This window comes from Aegilops tauschii, chromosome 3, assembly GCF_002575655.3.
Source record: "Aegilops tauschii subsp. strangulata cultivar AL8/78 chromosome 3, Aet v6.0, whole genome shotgun sequence".
Taxonomy (NCBI): domain Eukaryota; kingdom Viridiplantae; phylum Streptophyta; class Magnoliopsida; order Poales; family Poaceae; genus Aegilops; species Aegilops tauschii.
Genome location: NC_053037.3, coordinates 383,811,818 through 383,829,535, shown reverse-complemented (window position 1 = coordinate 383,829,535; position 17,718 = coordinate 383,811,818). Strand labels below are relative to the sequence as shown.

Genomic DNA, 17,718 nt, shown 5'->3' with positions numbered 1-17,718 from the left:
GCGCAGTTTTCTTGGGTTAGCCGATTTTTATCGTCGCTTTGTGAAAGACTTTAGCACCGTTGCTTCACCTTTACATGCTTTGAGTAAGAAGAATGCACCATTCATATGGGGACCCTCACAAGATACCGCGTTCAGTGAGTTTAAGAATTAGCTAACACATGCACCATTGCTTGTTTTACTCAATTTTGATAAAACATTTGAAGTACATTGTGATGCTAGTGGTAATGGCATAGGTGGCGTGTTAATGCAAGAGAAATGTCCGATAGCTTATTTAAGTGAGAAACTATCCGGCCCACAATTGAATTACCCCATATATGACAAAGAATTGTATGCATTGATGAGAGTTTTGCATGTTTGGGAGCATACCTCGGGCCTAGTGAGTTTGTTATTGACACAGACCGTGAAACTCTCAAATGCCTACAAGGCCAAACCAATTTAAATAAAAGACATGCCAAATGGAGTGAATTAATATAATCTTTTCCTTATGTCATCAAATACATTAAGGGCAAAGAAAATGTTGTAGCGGATGCTCTTTTCTCACAAGCGTATGTTAATTACTGGACTTGAGCTAAATGTGATTGATTATGAGCATATCAAAGATTTATATGAGCATGACGCATACTTTGTGTTACCCTTTGCCAAGTGCCAAACTAACACTTGTTTGGAGGGTTACTATATGAAAGATGGGCATCTTATAAGTACTAACAAACTTTGCAGTCTCGAGTCCTTTTTGTGTTTTCTCTTTTTGCAAGAGGACTCATGAGACATTTTGGACGCGACAAGACGCATGCCATGCTCTCCAACAAATACTATTGGCCCAAGATGTTTTATGATGTGGCGTGTTCAACCAAGCGTTGTTCTACATGCCACAAAGCTAAGTCAAAAACCCAATTTCATGGCTTATACATGCCTTTTCCAATTGTGTTTAAATCGACCGAACGGACGCCTTACCGACGTATTGCCTTGCCTGTAATGTAAAGTGATTGTATTTCTTTTATCAAAATTGAAGCAGTGACAGTATTGATAGTTTTATGCTATATACCTTGCACAATGCAAGGTGTTTAGAAAAGGTGCTTAAAAAGATAAGTTAATTTTTTTAAGTACCAGTGCTCATTTATAGAAGGTAGACGTTTAATTATCATCCTTCTATAGAGATAACCACTAATGTGTGAGAAAAAGCTCGGCTCATTTTATCGAGCACCTCCTCTAAGCAACTTGCATTATATAAAGTCTCACTTGGGCAAACGACACTTCTAATTATCTCCGGTACCAGTGATGGAGCAGCCACGTTACTCGTCCTCGTCTATCGTCACGCACGCACGCACGCAGGGGCAGTTCCGTGCGCCGTAATGATCCTCGTCGGGGAGGGGAGGGTTGGTTTACCTAATGCGCTTAGCCGCGCACCTAAATCTCAAACCCTTGACACCCCCTCCCAGCACCCGCACCCGCACCTGTTCCAGTCAAAGCGGCCTTCTTGAGACGTGGAATCAGTAGGCCGCCACTGCGCCAACTGCCCTGAAATCTGCTTCACAGAGACGCTCTGCGACGTGTCCTGCTTCACACCCTTCCATGAATCGCATCGCAAGATAAAGAAAAAACAAGCCAAGTTATTTATGTGTTGACCCTGGATGGCCCATACATGAGCATGCGCGATATGCGGCCACGATCCGCCGATATTACAGCGCTAGTTAATTCCGGCGGTAAGGCATGCACCCAGATCACCAGGCGACTGACGCTGGCACGGTGCGTGCCTTCGAGTACTTTACCAAAACATTTCTTCGAGAATGCGTTCTTTAGCGTTTCCGGCCCTACAAATTCGTGACATGATCTTTCTCCGTCCCCTGTTATACAGGCCTGCAAGCTTTTTCTTTTCTCATTTCCACCACCTACTATTACGATCTCATACCATATCTTAATTTCTGTGTCGTGGTACATATACTTTTCTTATACTTGTAGTACCCCTACGCAACAAGAACAATCGAGCTGACTGCTTATTCGGGCTGTCAAATTTTGATAACGACGCACTTTTGCTACACCTTGATATGAACTGACTCTGGACCCTACATGTCAGTCCGAAGTCAAACCAAAGTGTAGCATGATCATCCTTGGGCCAAAGTCAAATTGCCCCCCAAAAAAGGTGTCCCTCACGCCCTTGGGCCAAAAGGAATGCACACGTACGCGTACATATGTTTTTATTCCAGGCACAAGTCAACAACACCACCAAAGAGAAGAGAATAATTTTCGGCTATAAAAAAAGGTAATGATTTTTATTTAATTTGTGAGACACGAATAGAGCCGTTGCCTTTAGTATTTTCCCTCCAATAAGCAACCAACCCTAACTACTCCTACACTCCCATAACGCTTCTGGTGAGAAAAAGAGGGGGCGCACGTACTCCCCTTCCCCCAGCCGCCAAACCCATTACCGCACCGTTGCCATGATAAAATCAAATCCAAGCCCTGGCTATTTATCTATCTATCTACGCACACTGCTGCTCCAATCCATCATCATCAATCCGTTCAAGCCTCTCGTGATTCATCTCCGTCCCATCTTCGCCAAGATCTTCTCCGTGTTTCTGTGCATTGCCAGTGGTCGGTTGCCCGTGCAGGAAGATGCAGGAGGCCTCGTCGTCTTCTCTCCCGGCGCTGAGCAGCGCCTACCAGCCTCTCCCGTCGCTCTACCTCGGCTTCTTGGCGATATGGGCGGCGTCGGGGATCTCCTGGGCCTTCAGCTCATGGAGGAATCGCCACTTCCAGGTCTGTTGAATCCTGCCGTTCAATTTCAACATTTTTTTCCCCAGAACTGTATGAGCTTCAAGCAGAATTTTCAGTATGTACCACCTGCTTTGGGTGCCTGATTAAATTGAGAGGGATTTTTTTTTTCGTAATTCCGTTGTTGGTTAGTTTCCTAATTTTGTTTCTTTTTTACAACAGGCGAATAACCTTCAGTGGATCCTGGCCTTGGTTCCCCTGATCAAAGCTTTGCAAATGGCACTCTCGTTTCTGTTCTGGTGAGCAGTCTGATTCTTTTTTTATATTTTGTTTCCCTTTCACTTCACTAGGTTCAGTACTTCAGTTTGGCACCTTTCATCCCTGAAAAAAATGTGAACAAGCCCCTGATGTTGTTGCCGAAGGTCTGAATTTGGGTGCCGCGCATGCAGGTACTCGTGCGTACACCTTCACACATGCTCGCTGTGGATGTCGTTCGGCGTGTACGTGACGGGGATCCTCTTCCAGACGGCCTCCTTCGTCTCCTTCATGCTCATCTCCCACGGTTACTGCATCATGTACGAGCGCCTCTCCATCAGGGAGAGACGCACAACTGCGGGGCTCGGATGCCTCCTCTACCTTAGCCTCATCGGCTATAAAGCCGCAGTCCCTTATTTCACCGTAAGCCATCTGTCTTCTTCCGAGATTATTTGTTTGGGGATTCTATACAATTAGCTATCTAAGAAGCCAGATGATCAGAAACTGTGCTCTGATTTTGGAACAGGGTTTTCTTCTGATGAACTACTTCGCGTCATTCTACATCATATTCTGCCGCACGTCGCAATGCCTGCTGGTTCTGCGCGAGCAGCTTAATTTCGTGGAGGAGGAAGACATCCATTCACTGCATGGGACACTCAACACCAAGTACACAATGTTTAAGTAAGCAGTCCTTATTCCTGACGAACACTTAAAGTAATTTACTCTTCTTAAAATAATAACTCATGTGCTTAGCTCCTTGTTTTCTTCTCTTCAGGAGATTTCAGGGTACAATGCAGGTGGCAGCAGTGGCATTCATCATGGTAACAATCAGCTTTGACTGCGCATGCACACCGTTTTCTTATGGTACATTCAGAGTTTGGTAAGACGATGCATACTGAACTGTGATGATGCCATTTGTGACTTCAGGTGTACATGAGGGCTGATGATACGCCGGATAACTACTGGTTCCGTGTGTTGGTACGCGAATGGGTGCAGTTCTGCATCTTCATGTATATTGGGTGAGTATAGATTATCGCCGGACAGGGTCGTTAGAAGGAACCGAAACACCATCTTGAGCTGAAATTTGACATGAATTCCAAATGTTCAGGTGGAACTTCAGGATCCCTGAAGCATCACTCCACCTGCCGGTCATGCCCCTGATGAAGTCGAACTGGGAGATTACCATGCCACCCATTTACAGCGTGGTATGGTCACCTAACCTCAGTTCATTTCTTTAGCATCTTGTGTTCTTGTGGTCTGAAAAACTCGACTGAAATGCGCCGTGCTTACTGTAACAACACAGGAAATGGACGCAGCCGATTTCAGAGGCCTCGTCTCGGACCAATGGCATGTTGGAGTGGTAGGCAACACTGCACAATTAATTCAGTTATTTGTTCATCTTTGTGTTATGATCGCAGAGTTGTTGCATTTGAATCTAACACCTGGTGATACTGCAGAGGACTTCTCATGCCGAACCGTGCTATTCTTCACAGCCGTTGCTGGTGCTAGTTCAGAATCCTAGCCCGAAGGTCTCCCGTGCCGCCGTAGCTTCAGGTTTCAGTTGAAGGAGGAGAAACCAGGTTCATTTCTGAAGACCGGGAGATGCAGAAGATGACATCGACCTACTGCCTGATCCGGAAACCGGTGATAGCACGGTTGGGTTGCAACGGAGAAATATTGGACGCCACGGTGCAGTAGCTTCTTGTTAGCACTAGGAAAGGGTCTGACCCTCAAAAAAAAAGGAAAGGGTCTGCAGTTTTTCTGTACACTGACAAACAGAGATGCGTTCGCTTCTTCAGCGGTGAACGAATCCGCCCTTTTTTTGCATCCCAAAGTATATTTCGTTCTTCTCCAAGTACAGCACGATTTTTCACATGTGAAAGACACGATCCAAAATGAATGAGTGGCAATTCCATTTTTCATGGGATGGTGTGCGATACAATTAGAGCATCTACAGCCGGAGCCCCATTTCCGCCCCAAACGTCAGGCGGTCGGGCTCGGACAGAAAACTTTCACCCAACAAGACCTGCCAAACTCAGTCCAAACGTCCAGCCCCCCCCCCCCACCCCCCCCCCCCCCACACACCCAAACAAATACCCAGCTAATGGGTTGGATATAGGGGCGCCCGGATGCGTCCGATACGTCGGATCGGACAGGCCGGACCATCCCAAATCCACTCCAAATTGACTGGTCCACCAAATTGAGTGCACTCCTCCCGCGTTCACGCCGCCGCCCACCTGCACCCTTGCCATTCGTGCCACCGCCCTCGTCCACTGTCATAGATGTCGTTGTCGACTACCTTGTCCGCCACCATCGGCATGGATGATGCCTGGGCGGAATCCATGGGGATCCCGGACTGTGGTCGTCAGTTGCAAGGCGAAGAATGCCGCCAGAAGGGAGCGCTGCCAGAAGCGGTGGAGAAGGTAGTTGCGGAGAGGGTCGGTGCGGAGATGGCTGGTGATGAGGAGATGGACTTGGGTGCATGCGGTCTGGCGACCGATCCGTTCGTCATAGCCGCGGGAAAGAAGAACTCATCGGTAAAGCCATAACTTTTTGAAAGACGCCGCCGTCAAGGAGACGGTGTACGACTCGCCGCAACTCCAAAGGCATTGAACAACGTCGGGCAAGGCCAGCCTTGGGCATGCCCACCAATTTGGTCGACAATATGCCCGAACAAAACCCGGTACATTCTTTGCCCCATACGACATTGGTTGATTCATTTGTGGCACATGCCATTTGATCAATCTAGTGATGGTAGTTTAGTTGCGACCCATATTGTGTAGGACGAAATAATGCTAAACATTATTAATGATGGTCAAGATTCTTTACATTTTGATATGGGGTATACCAATTCCCCTTTATTTTAAGTCGGGCAAACGTCGCGCCCCAAAAAGAAGGCAATCAAGCCAAGAGGTATGCCATTCACACATTTTGAAGATGTTTTGTTGGTTGATTCTTGGTTGGCCAGAAGCATGGATCCGGTATGTGTAAGCGAGCAAAATGGCGTCAAATATTGGCAAAAAATCACAAACTCTCTCATGAGGAAAAACACTATGTGGAACCGCACCCAATCGCTACCGGCCGCAATGAGGGCTCTCTTCAATATAGATGGTCCACTATGCAAGAGAATGTGAACAAGTTTGTTGGTTTCTACACAAGTGGTTGACTGCAACCAAAATGGCATAGGAGGCCAAAGCCATATGCAACTTTGGTTGCGACTTTGTACCAACATATCAAAAAGAAGTCATTCACTTTGCCCATTGTTGGATGAAATTGAAAAAGAAACCAAAGTGGCAAATCGTCCTTGGGGACCTCCAAAATGACACCAAAAAGATGAAGAAAATGATGAGTCTAGCTCCAATCAATTAATTGGATTTGAGGACGAAGAAGGGCAAAATGGAGGGGCGAGCATACAAGCCACCATGCCAAAGAGGAACCAATAGGTGATGGGAAACAAGTGGGAATGATGGCACAAAAATTGTCATAGCCGATCAAGACCACGTCATACATGTCATATAATGTGCTTACCTGGCCTTCAAGGATAGCCGAACATGTATGAGTACATTGGTGCACCCATGCACCCATGCAGGTATAAAATTATTCAAATAGTTGCATACGTGGTTATAGATGACTTGGAGCATGTTAACTTGTTCATAGAACAACTTCAACTTAATAATTAAAGCTTGGCAACCGTGTGAGTGCCTTGTGGGTTCTTCCTCGTAGGGTTTGCGAGGGGGAAACCAAGGTAGTGTTATGATTGTGGTTAGGTAGGTGGACGGACTAGTGGATCGACGTTCCTTTACTTCTTATGTGCTTTCTCACCTCATCTCTAATAAACACAAGTTATAGTGTATCTCTATAGAATTCTTAGTATTTGCACAGCTAAACCATACCCTTCTTTGACAATGTGGAGTACTAGCTTGGGTTTGATGTAAGCCTGGAGGAGTGAGACATGTAGTCACCCTTGCTATAAACAATTTCTTGTAGAGGACTACTTCTACTACGACGCTTATGTGCGATACTACATTTAGTACTATAATGGTGACGAGTAGACAGGAGATCCCGAGTGGCTGAGACCTCGTGGGATGGGATCATTTTTCCGCTAATGTATGAATGTTATGTTGAGCCTTGTGGCCTCTCGATGTAATAACTTGGATCTTGACCCATGTTAGTTCTATTTATATCGATGCTTCTTTTTAGATGGTTTCGTGATGTTCCCGATCATGTATTACCCTGTGGTGTATATTCCTATAAATATGGTTGAAGATATACATTGTGGGCGATATCAAATGCGTTCATATTTTGAGATTGACAGCAATGTACTAAACTAGGAATAGCTCCACATGCCGGGACTTACACATCGTCTCCCATCTTCCAGCGAGCACGCGAGTGTGGAGCACCCTCGTTGTGGGTCACTTGCATTATGGGGTGGGGTGTGGCATTTTAGCAGCGTTGCGGTGGCGGTGATGTGAAGGTGCGGCGGCAACTGGGGGGTCTTAGAGAAAGAGAGGAGGGGCAAGCTCAGACGAGGAGTCCCAAGGCAGTCGCGGTGAAGACGAGAGGGGAAAGGATATGAACGAGTGAACAAAGTTGTGCGGTGCCCATTGCGATGGGCACGTGTGTGTCAGTCGATGGAGCAACCCGATCGGTCGATTGATTGCAATCTTTTCCCAAAGAAGAAACCGATGGATCTAGAACTTGATTGCATTTTTCACGAAGGATTTTTTTATTGCAATAGTTGTTAGAGCAATTCCAACGGGCTAACCCAAATGAACGCAAAATGTGTCTGTTTTGTATCCGTTTGGGTAGGCGGACAACAAAAGTACGACTGTGTCCACCATCCTATAGTGGACCCAACACACGCAGCACATTTCACCCCCCCTTTTTGATTTAAAATGTACTCCCTTCATACCACAATGCAAGAGTTTCTTTTGACACACATTTTGAGACGAGGGCTCATATATTAGGTCGCCAAAAGTCTGTTCATTACATTAATTAAACTAAAAAAAAACCATAGATCTACTACTCGTCGTCCTAGTCCTCGTCACCGGTGAGATCAATGTAGACTGGAGGCGGCTGATGACCCACAAGTATAGGGGATCAATTGTAGCTCTTTTCGATAAGTAAGAGTGTCGAACCCAACGAGGAGCAGAAGGAAATGACAAGTAGTTTTCAGTAAGGTATTGTCTGCAAGTGTTGAAACTGTAAGTAGCGAGTAGTTTGGTAGCAAGATAATTGGTAACGAGCAAGTAACAATAATAGTAACAAGTATGCAGCAAGGTAGCCCAATCCTTTTGAGGCAAAGGACAGGCCAAAACGGTCTCTTATGATAAGCAAAGCGTTCTTGAGGGTACACGGGAATTTCATCTAGTCACTTTCATCATGTTGGTTTGGTTTGTGTTCGCTACTTTGATAATTTGATATGTGGGTGGACCGGTGCTTAGGTGCCGTTCTTACTTGAACAAACCTCCTACTTATGATTAACCCTCCCGCAAGGATCCGCAACTACGAGAAAAGTATTAAGGATAAATCTTAACCATAGCATTAAACTTTTGGATCCAATCGGTCCCTTGCGGAATAGCGCATAAACTGGGGTTTAAGCTTCTGTCACTCTCACAACCCATCATATATTTACTACTCCACAATGCATTTCCTTAGGCCCAGATATGGTGAAGTGTCATGAAGTCGACGTTCATATAACACCACTAAGGGAATCACAACATACATACCATCAAAATATCGAACACATATAAAATTCACATGATTACTTGCAACATGATTTATCCCGTGACCTCAAGAACAAAAGTGAATACTCACAATCAACAAACATGCTCATGATCAGAGGGGTATTAATATGCATAATGGATCGAAACATATAATCTTCCACCAAATAAACCATATAGTAATCAACTACAGGATGTAATCAACACTACTAGTCACCCCTTAGCAACAATCTATAGTTCCGGTAACAAGATTGAATACAAGAGATGAACTAGGGTTTGAGATGAGATGGGCTGGTGAAGATGTTGATGGAGATTGCCCTCCCCAAGATGGGAGAGTTGTTGGTGATGATGATGACGATGATTTCCCCCTCCGGAAGGGAAGTTCCCCCGGCAGAATCGCTCCGCCGGAGGGCAAAAGTGCTCCTGCCCAAGTTCCGCCTCGAGATGGCGGCGCTCCATCCCGAAAGTATTATTCTTATTTTTTCTAGGTCAAAACCACTTATATACCGGAAGATGGGCACCGGAGGTGGGCCGAGTGTAAGGGCATTTGTATCCCTTAGCTGTTTTGGTGATTGATGACAATGCTTTTGCGGACTAATCGTGTGCATTGAGTGTTTTCAGAGATTCATCCTTTTGGCACGAGACGATTCCCTCCCCTCGAAGCTTGAAGCGAAGATGGTGTAGTCCTTTCGAATTAGTTTGGTGGACTAGTTTCATAGGGATCACCGTACTATCAAGAGGGGGTCCGCTTTGGAAAGGCTAGGGCGGAATCATCACGTACACTTCCTTTGCCCCCCTCCGAGCCTTTCCGCTTCAATGATGGGCTCGTTCCCCTACTTAGTGTGCCCTCTCTGGTCCCAGCGATAGTACCGCGGGCCGGAGCGGTAGTACCGCTTGGGTGCTACAAGCAGTAGTACCGCTCTAGAGCGGTAGTACCACTGGTAGCCCCCGGCCGTAGTACCGCTGCGGTCTCGTGCTAGTATCGCCTCGATTCGAGGGGTCTTTTTTCGTGTCGGGTTTTACGGTACTAGCCGCGGCAGTGGGGGCCGTAGTACCGCTCGTATGCGGTAGTACCGCCCTGACCACCGCGGTAGTACCGCTCTGGGCCCAGCGGCAGTACCGCGAGGGGGAGCGGTAGTACCGCTGGCCAAGCGATAGTACCGCTCTCTGCGGGGCTGGTGTGGGGGTAACGGTTGGATTGTTCCCCCCACTATATAAGGAGGTCTTCTTCCCCAAAGTTGACCTACCTCTTCCCCCAAAAGCTCCATTGTTGCTCCAAGCTCCATTTTCGCCCGATCTCTCTCCCTAGCCAATCAAACTTGATTTGCTCGGGATTGGTTGAGAAGGCCCCGATCTACACTTCCACCAAGATAAATTTGATTCCCCCCACTAATCCCTAGCGGATCTTGTTACTCTTGGGTGTTTGAGCACCCTAGACGGTTGAGGTCACCGCGAAGCCATAGTCCATTGTGGTGAAGCTTCGTGGTGTCGTTGGGAGCCTCCAATTAAGTTGTGGAGATTGCCCCAACCTTGTTTGTAAAGGTTCGGTCGCCGCCTTCAAGGGCACCAATAGTGGAATCACGGCATCTCGCATTGTGTGAGGGCGTGAGGAGAATACGGTGGCCCTAGTGGCTTCTTGGGGAGCATTGTGCCTCCACACCGCTCTAACGGAGACGTACTTCCCCTCAAAAGGAAGGAACTTCGGTAACACATCATCGTCCCCACCGGCTCCACTCTTGGTTATCTCTTACCTTTACTTGTGCGCGCTTATATTGTGTTGTATCCCTTCCTTGCGTGTGTGCTAGTTGTTGTTGCATCATATAGGTTGCCCACCTAGTTGCATATCTAGACAACCTACTTTGATGCAAAGTTTAAATTGGTAAAGAAAAGCTAAAAATTGTTAGTTGCCTATTCACCCCCCTCTAGTCAACTATATCGATCCTTTCAATTGGTATCAGAGCCTCGTCTCTTTTTAAGGACTTTACCGTCCGAAGAGTATGGTTGACGTCGTAGACGGTGTGGAGGAGCACTCCGGTGTGAATCCGGTCTCGTCTACGGAAGATGGGGGAATCACGGTCTCTCGTGAGGAATTAAATGTGGTGTTGGACACATTGAAAACCTCAATGACTACGGAGGTCGAAAGCATGTTTAATAAATACTTAGAAGGGCTTAAGCTTTCCACCGCACCGTTGAAAGTGGGTGATCCTGCCAACAAGGTGACGGATGCAACCTCCGACAAAGGGAAAGCTACTAGCGAGAAAGCTCCTTCTTCTAGTGGTAAAAAGGGCACCGGCATCTTTGCCCATGTGGAACCTCCACCTGTCTATGGTGGACCGCTCCCTTCCACTCATTTAAATCATGCCCGCCCGGCTCCTAAGATTGAGAAGAATGTAGATTTTGATTCTTGGGTCTATCGTTTTAAGCGTCATTTAAATCATGTGAACACTAACCTTTGGAGAATCATTGAAGAAGGTTTCTATCCGCATGACCGAAGTAACTTCACTCCTAGAGAAGTTGTGGATCATCAATTCAATGAGAATGCTCTCTTCATCATCCAAGAAGCAATCCCACCCGAAGATCTTCCTCATCTTCGGCCTTACACCATGGCCAAAGATGCTTGGCTCCAAGTTGTTTCCCTCTATCGGGGAAGCGCAAGCATTCAACGCTCCAACTATGAAGTGGTGCAAGATGAAGCCGACGAGTTTGCAATGAAAGAAGATGAAGAACCTCGTGAGCTTTTTCGGAGAGTAACCAAACTCGCGGTCTCTCTCCGAGATCATGGAAGTAAGGACACGGATGACAATTGGATCAAGCGCAAATTCCTCAAGGCAATGATGCCCTACACAAAGCCATGTCCTCCGTAATTCGTCAAAGTCCGGACTTCCACACCTTGTCATCAAGTGAAGTGTTGGATGAGTTTGTTGCTATGAGCATCTTGGACAAGACCGCCGACAATGCGGTTCTTCGCTCTCAAAGAGTAAAGAAGCCCAATCTTGCTCTAAAGGCCAAGGTTAGTATGGAGGAAGAGGATGAAGAGGAAGAAGAGGAGGGCAATCTCGAAGATACGAAGTATGCCTATCATGAACACATGGCTCTTGCTTCAAGGCAATTTTGGAGCAAGAAGAACACAAGGCCAAACTTCAACAAGAACAATTCAAGTGGCGCAAAGGGCAAGCAACAAGTGAGGACTTGCTTCAATTGTGGCAATGTGAGCCACTTTGTTGTGGAGTGCCATTATGAGAAGAGGGAGGACAATGGTGGCAAGCTCATTAGAAAGGACAAGGCCAAGTCGTTCCCCAACAAGAGAAACTTCACCAAGAAGACTCCTCCCAAGGCATTGGTGGTACAAGAAGAGTACAACGAGGATGATGACGATGATGAAGATGGTGAGTCAGTTGCCATGGCCTCCGTTGCCATTGCGAAGACTCCACGGATGTCTCTCTTCGACTCACCCAATGAGAACATCACCGCCAAGTGCCTCATGGCTAAAGCCACCAACAAGGTAACCTCCAACATCAAAACTACCATCATTAATCATCCTTCTTCGACGGATAGCATTGATGAACATGAGGAGACAAATGTGGAGGAAAATGAGTTTGAGACCTTTATGGGTAAACTCAAGGGTAAATCCAAGAAGCACTTCGTTGCTCTTTTGGAACAACTTGGTGAAGCCAATGACATGATCGAGGCTCACGAAGATACCATCTCTAAGATGTAGGGGCATAGTCGTGACTATGCCGATGAGATTTCGAATCTTTCCAATGCTCTTGACGAAGAGCGTGGTCTTCGTTTGGCTCTTGAGGAGTCATACAACGATGATCATGCTAAGTTAAAGAAAGATCTTGATCATGCTCTTGTTGTGTCTCGTGTGCTAAACTCTGAGAAGGCAAAACTTGGGGTTGATCTTGCTAGACTTAAAGAGGAGTTTGACATTCTCGACAAGGCTCACAAAGTCTTGAAGGGCGTTCATGCTAGCCTCAAGGAGTCTCATGATCAACTCCAAGTAAAGCTAACTAAGGAGAAATCCACCTTTCCTCATATGGTGTTAATTGATAATGCAAATGCTACTAACCCTTGTTGTGAGCATGTGCATCTTGTTGAGGAGAATGCTAAGTTGAAGGAGCAACTTGAGAAAGGCCTTGTGTCATGCATCCAAGGTGAGAAGAACCTCAACGACCTTTTGAGAAACCAAAAGGAAGTTGTGGCCAAGGAGGGGATTGGGTTCGCACCCAAGCCCAAGAACAAGAAGAAGAATGACAAGACCAAACGACCTCCTCCTCTCAAGCAAACTTTTGTGAAGGAGGGAGAGGGTGCTTCCAAGGAGAAGAAGAACAATGTGAAGGGTGACGGTGTCAAGAAGGGCAATACCACCCCATCCAACAAAGCCGGCGACTTTAATCCTTCTTATGTGTTATGACGTGCTAGTGATGGGCATGTTTATGCCAAATTTGTTGGTTCTCCTCATGAGTATATTGAATGGTCCATTTGGGTTCCTAAGACCCTTGTTACTAACATCAAAGGACCCATTACAAAATGGGTACCTAAAACCAAGCATTGATCACTTGTAGGTGTTTGCTTCCGGTGGGGGATCATGGTTGCTCGATAGTGGAGCTACAAATCATATGACCGGAAGCAAGGACTTGGTGGTGGACGTGCACAAGATTCCATCTATGCCCACCAATGTCGAGTGGGGTGATGCCTCGTCTTCTAAGGTATTGGGACTTGGCAAAGTTGTCATTTCTCATGATCTCATGATCGAGAAGGTCATGCTAGTTGAGTCCCTTGCATACAATTTACTTTCCGTTCGTCAACTTGCTACCATGGGCTTTGCCACTTTCTTTGATATTGATACCGTGGCCCTCTTGTGGAGCAAGACTCTTAAAGTAGCCTTTGTTGGGCATGTCGAGAACGGTCTCTATGTGATTAACTTTTCGGAGCGACCCACTAAGACCGCGACATGCCTAATGGCTAAAGTTGACGTGGGATGGCTTTGGCATCACCGTTTAGCCCATGTCAATATGAGATCTTTGCAAAGTCTTCTCAAGGGGACCATGTCTGTGGACTAACGAATGTTAGTTTTGCTAAAGATCGTGCTTGAAGTGCTTGTATCGAAGGAAAGCTTCATGAGAAGGCTCACCCTCCCATGACTCTCATTTACTCGAAGAGGCCTTTGGAGCTCCTTCATTTGGATCTCTTTGGGCCTCCATCCTTTGATAGTCTTGGGGGTAGAAAGTATTGCTTGGTAATTGTGGATGACTATTCAAGATACACTTGGGTGTATTTCTTCAAGAGGAAGAGTGAGACCCAACAAACCGTCATTGACTTTGCAAATGAAGTCCAAGGTCAACACAATGCAAAGATCTTGACAATAAGAAGTGACAACGGCACCGAGTTCAAGAACTACACCTTGGATGAGTTTCTTAGTGATGAGGGGATCAAGCATCAATATTCCGCACCTTACACCCCTCAACAAAATGGTGTTGCGGAGAGGAAGAACCGGACGTTGATGGATGCGGCAAGGACCATGATGGCGGAGTTCAAGTCTCCATACAACTTTTGGGCCGAAGCCATCAACACCGCGTGTCATGCTTCAAATTGGCTCTATCTCCGCAAAGGCTTGAACAAGACTCCATATGAGATACTCATCGGTAACAAGCCCAACCTCAAGTACTTTCGGGTGTTCGGGTGTAAGTGTTTCATTCTCAAGAAAGGTGTTCGTTTGTCTAAATTTGAGACTAGAGCTCATGAGGGCATATTTGTTGGTTATGCTACAAACTCCCATGCTCACCGTGTTCTCAATAAGTCCACGGGACTTATTGAGGAGACGTGTAACGTGGAGTTTGATGAGAATAACGGCTCCCAAGTGGAGCAAAGTGGTACTTGTGATGTAGGTGATGAAATTCCTCCCCAAGCCATAAGAAGAATGGGTGTTGTTTATATCCTACCCATTGAGGAACCCCTTGTGGCCGAAGGAGAAGGACAATGCTCCACTCAAGTGGGGCCATCACCAACCCAAGACCCACACGCTTCCGAAGAACAAAGTGAAGGCCCTCAACCTCATGAACAAGATCAAGGGCAAGATCAACCTTAAGATGGTGGTGATCCACCAAATGATGCCCAAGGTCAAGTTCTCCCCCTCGAGCAAGTTCAAGATCAAGAACAAGCTCAAGACGACGCTCAAGATGATCAAGTAACCCCTCCTCGTTTCACTTTCGAGGAGGAATTGGAGCGTCGTGCCGCTAAGATCGCTTCCAAGCTCACCACCAAAGGTCATCTCATGGAGAATGTGGTTGGAAGCCTAAGAAAGGGGGTAAGCACTCGTAGAAAATAGCAAACTATTGTGAACATCATGCGTTTGTTTCTTGTGTCGAACCCCAAAAGGTTTATGAAGCGCTCGAGGACCCGGATTGGCTCAATGCCATGCATGAAGAACTCAACAACTTCGAACATAACCAAGTGTGGAAATTGGTGCCAAGGCCAACCGGGAACCATAATGTCATTGGAACCAAGTGGATATTCAAGAACAAGCAAGATGCTCATGGGATCATTGTTCGCAACAAGGCTCGTTTGGTGGCACAAGGCTACTCCCAAGTCGAGGGTATCGACTACGGTGAAACCTTTGCCCCCGTCGCTCGCCTTGAATCTATTCGTTTGTTGATTGCTTATGCTTCTCATCATAATTTCACGTTGCAACAAATGGATGTGAAGAGTGCTTTTCTTAATGGTCCCATAAATGAGTTGGTGTATGTCAAACAACCCCCCGGGTTCGAAGATCCCTATTTCCCCGATCATGTGTATCAACTCCACAAGGCGCTCTATGGCCTTAAACAAGCCCCACGTGCGTGGTATGAGCATCTTACGGAGTTGTTACAAGACCGTGGATTCGAAATCGGGAAAATCGACCCCACTCTTTTTACTAAGAAGGTCAAAGGGGAGTTGTTTGTGTGGCAACTATATGTTGATGATATTATTTTTGGTTCCCCTAACAAAGCCTTCAATGAAGAATTTGCCGCTCTCATGACCTCAAAGTTCAAGATGTCTATGATGGGAGAGTTGAAGTTCTTTCTCGGATTCAAAATCAAACAAAGAAGAGAAGGAACCTTCATCAACCAAGCCAAATACACTCAAGACATGCTAAAGAGATTCAAGCTAAGTGATGTCAAGCCGGCTTCCACTCCAATGCCCACCAAGTGCCAACTTGACATTGATCCCAATGGTAAAGCGGTGGATCAAAAGGTATATCGCTCCATGATTGGATCCTTGCTTTACCTTTGTGCATCTAGACCGGATATCATGTTGAGTGTGGGAATTTGTGCACGGTTTCAAGCCGCACCTAAGGAAAGCCACTTTGTGGCGGTCAAGCGAATCTTTCGATATTTGGCTCATACCCCAAACTTTGGCTTATGGTACCCAAGGGGAGCAAACTTCAAGCTTGTAGGTTATTCGGACTCCGATCGGGCGGGAGACAAAGTGGATAGGAAGTCCACTTCCGGAGGGTGCCAATTTCTTGGTTGCTCTTTGGTAAGTTGGTCTTCTAAAAAGCAAAGTTGTGTGTCTCTCTCGTCCACCGAAGCGGAGTATGTGGCGGCCGGGATTTGTTGTGCACAACTCTTATGGATGAGGCAAACTTTAAAGGATTACGGTGTCATTTGTGACAAAGTGCCTCTTTGGTGTGACAATGAAAGTGCCATCAAGATTTCTCTCAACCCGGTGCAACACTTCAAGACGAAGCATATTGAGATTCGGTATCACTTCATCCGGGATCATATTAGGCGAGGGGAGATCGAGCTCAACTATGTCAACACTCATGATAACCTTGCAGATATTTTCAGGAAACCATTGGATGAAGCAAGATTTCGCGAGTTAAGGCATGAGCTAAATATCATTGATTCGAGCAATGTGGTTTGAACCTTTGCACACCCCTCACATTCATCATGCATTCTTGTCTAGGTGTAGGCATGGACTTAGGGGGAGTGTTGTTCTCTCAATGAACTCTTCCTCCCCCCCATAATGCATAAACTAATCTCACTCTCTCACATTAGCCATTTTTTATGGTACTTGTGCTTCAAAGACGAGTTTTGGTCATGGGCCCAAGGATAATTCTTCGCGGTGCCATACCAATTGACTCAAACATAGGTGGCCTCGGCCACCGCCCTCTCGTGTAGAGGTGTGTGGTTCTTGCTCTCTTGCTGGTGCTCTTGTTGCTTTGTGTTGGTTTTCTCTTCTTGTCGTCGTTTCCCTTCTTTTCTTTTTGTGCCATAGGTGTTGAGTCTAGTTTTGAGTTGCGCTGGGCGGTACTACCGCTGTGAAGGCGCGGTACTACCGCTGGAGCGGTACTGCCGCTATACGGGAGCGGTACTACCGCTTATGTGGCTAAGCGGTACTACCGCCCATCACCACGGTACTACCGCTGAGGGGCGGGGCCAGGGGGTTAAGTCGTGGGCAGGGGTGGTTTCCTCCCCCCATATCCATTTGCTTCGTCCCCTCGTTCCTCTTCCTCTCTCTCCAGCGCCATCTCGCCGCGGGAGGGCTCCGGCAGCCCTCCGTCTCCGGACCGTTCCTCTCCATTTCCTTCGGTGGAGTCGATCCCCACCTCGTCCTCTTGCCATGGATGCCGGTATTGCCCCCGTTCCTCTTCTCTTCTTGTCTAGTTTTCAGATCTCGCGTTTTAGGGGCAATAGTGGTTGCATCTCTAGATTTTTGGCCAAATCTAGGCTTGAGTAGGTTGGAGAAGGCAACTAGACTCTTTGGATTGATGTTTGGTAGGTTTATTTTTGAATTTGGCATCCCCGGTAGTGCCGGATCTGACCACGGCAGTAGGGATCCTCTGTGCCCCGTCTCGGGCAGTACTACCGCCCATCTGGCGCGGTACTACCGCTGGAGCGGTACTGCCGCTGTGGAGGCACGGTACTACCGCTGGTGCGGTACTGCCGCTGTGCAGGCACGGTACTACCGCCGGATGCCCAGTTCCATCGTTTCCTACCACATGTTGATCCATATTTGTTGTGTTTATTTGGTTTTGATCGTTCCT

The 17,718-nt window shown here is 46.8% G+C and overlaps 1 protein-coding gene across 1 annotated transcript; it reads left to right on the top strand.

The window, feature by feature from the left end:
* The first annotated feature begins 2,394 nt into the window (after nucleotides 1-2,394).
* LOC109739048 (uncharacterized) lies at nucleotides 2,395-4,848 on the top strand. Its single transcript, XM_020298125.4, has 9 exons — nucleotides 2,395-2,754; nucleotides 2,932-3,008; nucleotides 3,159-3,387; nucleotides 3,491-3,645; nucleotides 3,740-3,785; nucleotides 3,892-3,983; nucleotides 4,073-4,169; nucleotides 4,268-4,324; nucleotides 4,422-4,848. The coding sequence occupies exons 1-9, from the start codon at nucleotides 2,611-2,613 to the stop codon at nucleotides 4,527-4,529; spliced, it is 1,005 nt and encodes a 334-aa protein (XP_020153714.1). The 5' UTR covers nucleotides 2,395-2,610; the 3' UTR covers nucleotides 4,530-4,848.
* The last annotated feature ends 12,870 nt before the right edge of the window (nucleotides 4,849-17,718 follow it).

Excerpts from the sequence above, each read along its gene's own strand:
- LOC109739048 (XM_020298125.4), top strand. The coding sequence starts at position 2,611 with ATGCAGGAGGCCTCGTCGTCTTCTCTCCCGGCGCTGAGCAGCGCCTAC. Across the intron at positions 3,388-3,490 it reads CCGCAGTCCCTTATTTCACC|GGTTTTCTTCTGATGAACTA; the intron begins GTAAGCCATCTG and ends ATTTTGGAACAG. Across the intron at positions 3,646-3,739 it reads ACCAAGTACACAATGTTTAA|GAGATTTCAGGGTACAATGC; the intron begins GTAAGCAGTCCT and ends TCTTCTCTTCAG.